Source organism: Saimiri boliviensis, chromosome X (assembly GCF_048565385.1).
Source record: "Saimiri boliviensis isolate mSaiBol1 chromosome X, mSaiBol1.pri, whole genome shotgun sequence".
In the NCBI taxonomy this organism is placed as follows: Eukaryota; Metazoa; Chordata; class Mammalia; order Primates; family Cebidae; genus Saimiri; species Saimiri boliviensis.
Genome location: NC_133470.1, coordinates 47,118,345 through 47,123,399, shown reverse-complemented (window position 1 = coordinate 47,123,399; position 5,055 = coordinate 47,118,345). Strand labels below are relative to the sequence as shown.

General features: G+C 36.5%; 1 protein-coding gene and 1 non-coding gene across 2 annotated transcripts; both read right to left on the bottom strand.

Annotated features, from left to right (window-relative positions):
• Positions 1–2,132: 2,132 nt before the first annotated feature.
• LOC120366689 (small nucleolar RNA SNORD43) lies at positions 2,133–2,195 on the bottom strand. The gene has a single exon (XR_005581269.1). It is a non-coding gene; the product is annotated as a small nucleolar RNA SNORD43 (small nucleolar RNA).
• A 1,690-nt stretch (positions 2,196–3,885) lies between these two features.
• LOC120366589 (small ribosomal subunit protein eS28-like) lies at positions 3,886–4,330 on the bottom strand. The gene has a single exon (XM_039475572.2). The coding sequence runs from the start codon at positions 4,290–4,292 to the stop codon at positions 4,083–4,085; it is 210 nt and encodes a 69-aa protein (XP_039331506.1). The 5' UTR covers positions 4,293–4,330; the 3' UTR covers positions 3,886–4,082.
• Between the last annotated feature and the right edge of the window lie 725 nt (positions 4,331–5,055).

Genomic DNA, 5,055 nt, shown 5'->3' with positions numbered 1-5,055 from the left:
AAAATCAGAAATTTGGCCCATTAAGCCATCCAGGAGGCTTTGTGAAGATGTTCTTTTCAGAGATTAAGATCTTAGATGTTTCTAATTCAACCTGATTGGAAATATTTACCCAGGTGCAGCAGGAAGTGTTAGTAACAGCACAAACACCACCTTGTACAGCAAGGTAATAGTCATGCAGTTGTCTAGGGCCATACAAGCAAGGAAGTCTAAGGACTTTTGTTACACTCTGATAGTTCAGGTAGTGGCGCAGGCAATTCTGTTAACAATGTAGTAAAGGTTTCTGAATCATATATTCATCCCAAGCAGAGCCTAGTACAAATCAGAATTCCAGAAATCGTCCTCATCTAGCGCCTTCACTAGGGTTATCCCATCTGAGTAAATGGCATTCTTGGGAATGTCTGCCATTATCATGATCATAATTTGAGGGTTTATCATTTGTGCTGAATTGTGCCCAAAGACTCTCAGGTAGCTTTCGGAGATCAGGGTAAGTAGCATTAGTGAGACTAACTGAACAGATGGAAACTTAGGTAGAAGTCATTTCTGTGACAAAATCTCCTGGCAAGAACAGCTCAAACTTATAACTTATTTCCTCCTTTTGGACAAGGAAATACATGCATGGTAAGTTTCTAAAAAGTCTCTTCCCATGAGGTGTATGTGCGACAATGAGATAAGCAAAAGGCAATGACTGAGAGTGAGGGGCCAAAGCTACAAGGGGATAGGTAGAGATTTAGGAACCATCATAAGTTAGTTGGCTACCCCAACCATCTGGATAAATTCAGAACTCCAGAGAGGGCATGCGGAAAGTGCGTCAGGATTAAGGACAGGCAGAGTAGTTCCTGCATCAACCAGAGATCTGACTAGTTCATCTCCAATTTCAATACATAATTAATTAATTAATACCTGGTTAGTTTTAAGTAGAGGAGATGTCCCTTTAATGTTCGCAGAGTATGTCTAATTTTGCTTGGGGGAAGAGGGATGGGATACTTTATCAGGATTAGTTGTAGCCAAATATTAGACAAATTAGGATAATTCAGGATCTACTCCAGTCTGCAGGTAAGTAAGAACTTAAAAACAATGCATAGGGCTACAATCTAATAACAGATATACTTTAGTTTTTCTTCAGAAACATAACTTTTTATCTCCACATTGATCATATAGGAATCCCAGATTTAAAAACCTGTTGAGGCTAGAAACCAACGTGCCACAGGCTTTAAATGTTACTCAAAATCTTAAGGTTCTTGGGCCCTCCAGGAAGTGACAATATCTACTCATTCACTAAGTTGGGGAACTCTCAAAACCAGGTATTTTATGCTTATTCTTAAATATGACATTTCAGTCAAAACCTTGATAACATAACCAATGTTTCCAATTATATCCTGCTTATAAAGAGAAAGCAAATTTTTATTGAACGTATATAAATAAAAATAAGAATACTTATGAATAGTTTCTGAATTTTTGATACACTAGGGAGAAAAAGCAAATGCTAGCACCTCTTCATAAAAAGATACTTTACCAAATTATTGCTAACTATAGATAGCTTATGAAAGAAAGTTTTATTAAATCTGGAGAACAAAACATTTAAGGAAAAAAATCTTTTAAATAAGTAATAAAAACATTATCCTTGTCAATTACTTAATTTCATGTAATCTATTTCGTTTTACTCAATCTGTTTTTCCCGTAGGGGAGAAATATCGCAATCAGCATCCAAACCAAAGCAGCCATTACTCTCTAGTTCCCAGTTGCCTAAGTTCTAAATACTCTCAGCAGTACTCAGCCTCTGAACCAGACACCCAGCAAGCTGAGTAAAGGGGTAATTATCTTTTCTAGGCTCACACATGTCAAGAATGCCTTTGTACTCAAGAAAATTTACACTAAACCGTATTTTAAATCCTTTCAACTTGTAAGAAAACTAGTCATCCACTTTTTTCTCTAATACCAGGCAAAAACAACACTAAGAAGTGGCATTAAAAATTGCTTAACAGGTAGCTTTATGTGCCAATTAGCAATACTTTGACCACTAAAGGGACTCCTGGGACAAATGCTGGGTAGCAGCTAAAAGTGCTGTAGGCTTCCTCCAGCTCCCAAACAGGAGCTACATGGACACATGTAGGCCACAAGAACTCGACAGAGTCAAATCAGAACATGACAATCAGCACACAGTTTCTGTCCACTCATCAATATATTTATCATCCATTATTTTCCTCAATCTTGATTAGCAATTCCATGAAAAGCAATTTTGGACTATAGCTGATTACAAATGCTTCCAGAGAGGAATTAAAACATTAACTGTGGATGGCAAAAACCCAGAACAGTCATGGTCAAAAAATCTGATGAGAGTTTACAGTTGTAAAAGAAATTAGGCCACCTCTACTACATGCAGCATTTTAAGATAACAACCATAACTATAATTGACATCTTCACATCAGGACCATCAGACTTTTACAAATTTCATGTAATTTTTTGGAATACTCATATTAATATCCAGATTTATGACTGAATATTAGATTTTTATGAACCTATAATTTTGAAATATAATAATATACCAATAAGTGTAACTGGGAAAGGATCCAGCATCGCTTATCAATGAACAATGTTTCCCATACATTTACCATGTAAGTCTAATCATTTAATATTTCCCAAGATGAGAGATACATTTTTTTTTTCTTTTTCTTTTTCCTTTTTAAATTGCATTTTAGGTTTTGGAGAGATACATTTTTTTATGTTCTTCAAGGCCCAGCTAGAAAATCTCAAAGTTAGCTTTAGATCAAAAAGATTTAGCATTTTGATCCTGTGGATACCCGCCAAAGATGTCAAAAGGCTCAAAGTCCTTAATTAAACAGAATCACAGATGCTGTAAAATAATATTTATTTTCTTAACCGGAGTGATAACCAAAAGACTTCAAAAGCAATACAGAATGCTATAAACATTCTGGATGTTCAGGATGTAGAAACCTGAACTCTTTTGAAAGTTAGTTTTCCAATATAATCAAAAACCTAATAAAGAATGAAGCACAGGAAATTATCTTGGTAAAACAGAATCTTTGTTTCCTAGGCCAGTTACCAAAAAGGCAAAGAAAAGAAAACCTCCCGCAGTATGTTGCTTCTCCTTATGGAAAGCCCATTTACATAACCTGGAAGTTAAACTTGATGAAAAAGGTACCTGAGTTTAATCAGACACAGGAAAAGTATGTCCAAGGTTATGGGTGTACACTATATTAAAGAGGGATGGAAACAAGAAAACTAGTACCTTGAGCAGAGGGTAAGACATGGACTTTAATAACAGCATGGGAAGTTTCCCAGTTACATGGAACAATTCAGAAACATCAGAAGTCAAAAGTACACAATCACGTTGTACTGAAGGAAACACTGCCTTTCTAGACTTTCAAGATGAACCCTTTAGCGTTAGGCCATTACATCAGTGTTAGAACTGGAGACAAAATTACCGAAGGTGATGAAAAGGTTGAAGGAGAGGATTATAATCCCAGCCAGGCAAAACAATACACCTTTTCAAGGGTAAGAAGGACAGCTGCATTTCGAACCTGAAACTAGGAAAGTTAGGTAGATCTGAGAAAGACATGTGGCATAAGTAAAAACTGTTTATAGTTTACAGGATGGTTGTTAAGGGAAGAGATTTTGGAATTAAAAATAAAAACATCCTGTAACTTTACTGAGAGAAAATCAATTTTTAAGAAAGCCTTGTTGTGACACAGGGGACTAGATTTTAAAATTCTGCATCAGTGCATTTCTAAACATCAAAGCTCAGTCCTCAGAAAGATGAATAAAAAATTTCCTTTCAATTGTAGCCAATCTGATCACACAGAAAATTCCTTTTAGAGACTTTCTTTTCATAAATTAATGTTCTTAGACAATTTATGACATGTTTAGATTTTCTGCTTTCTCCTATACTTTCTCTCTCTCTCTCTCTCTCTCTTTTTTTTTTGTAAACTGGTATCACAAAGGCTTTATTTACAGGTCCATCTCAATTTACGTGTGGCAGCATAAAATAAAGGACCAGATCGTGACACACCATTTCCATCTCAAGTGGTCGAATCCAGCATCCAAAACCCAATGTGCAGCCAAACTCAGCGCAACCTCCGGGCCTCTCGCTCGGACTCCAACAGGGCCAGCACATCGCCCTCGCGCACGGGGCCTTTTACGTCGCGGATGATGGAGCAGCCCGTGTCGTCCATAAATTCCACGCGCACCTGCGTGCACTGTCTCTGAGAACGGGTCCTGCCCAGGACTTTGGTGACCCTGGCCAACTTGATACGCTGCACACGGCTGGTATCCATAATGGCGGCTCGGCAGCGGTTTGGCGGAGAGGAGACTATACTTTCTCTCTTAACCAGTCACTTTACGACAAAAATTTACCACAAAAGATTATTTCTTATACAAAAATTATTCTCTTTTCTCTTCAATCTTCCTTACCAAAAATACATACTACCCTCCTCATACGCTTACAGACTGTATTTCTCACCTGTTTAATCACAAACATTAATTAAAATGTTAACTCTTAGTAACCCCAATTTCAGTGAAAACCTGGGACTTAAGTAGCTTTTAACTGTCAATCATGTACCAACAATCCATGAATACACATTTTACAATTTCCAGAAACATACACTAACAGAGTATCTTTTTAATACAGAGCAGGACATATTTACCAATAGACTCAAATGACTTTTGTTTTTCTCAAAAAACAAGCCCATGAGCCTGAACTCATATTCAGCAACCAATGTCTCAGAATTACATCTTATCTGGAAATGATCTAATTCAATGAACATCCTCCCACGTAAACATATTATGAAACATAACCATTTTCAAAAGTTCATTTATAAACTTTTATCTATTTACATCCATTCAATTCATTCACTCCTAACAATTACATCTGGAAGACTTCATGAGACACTAGGAAAATCTAGCCACTATCCCACGCAAAATTTTCTATCAACCAATTTTACATTACTGTATGCCAGGTAAGTATAAAAGAACCTCAAAGTTAAATATATATATGTATTTTTTAATGACTCAGAAGATATAACCATTGCCATCAAACCA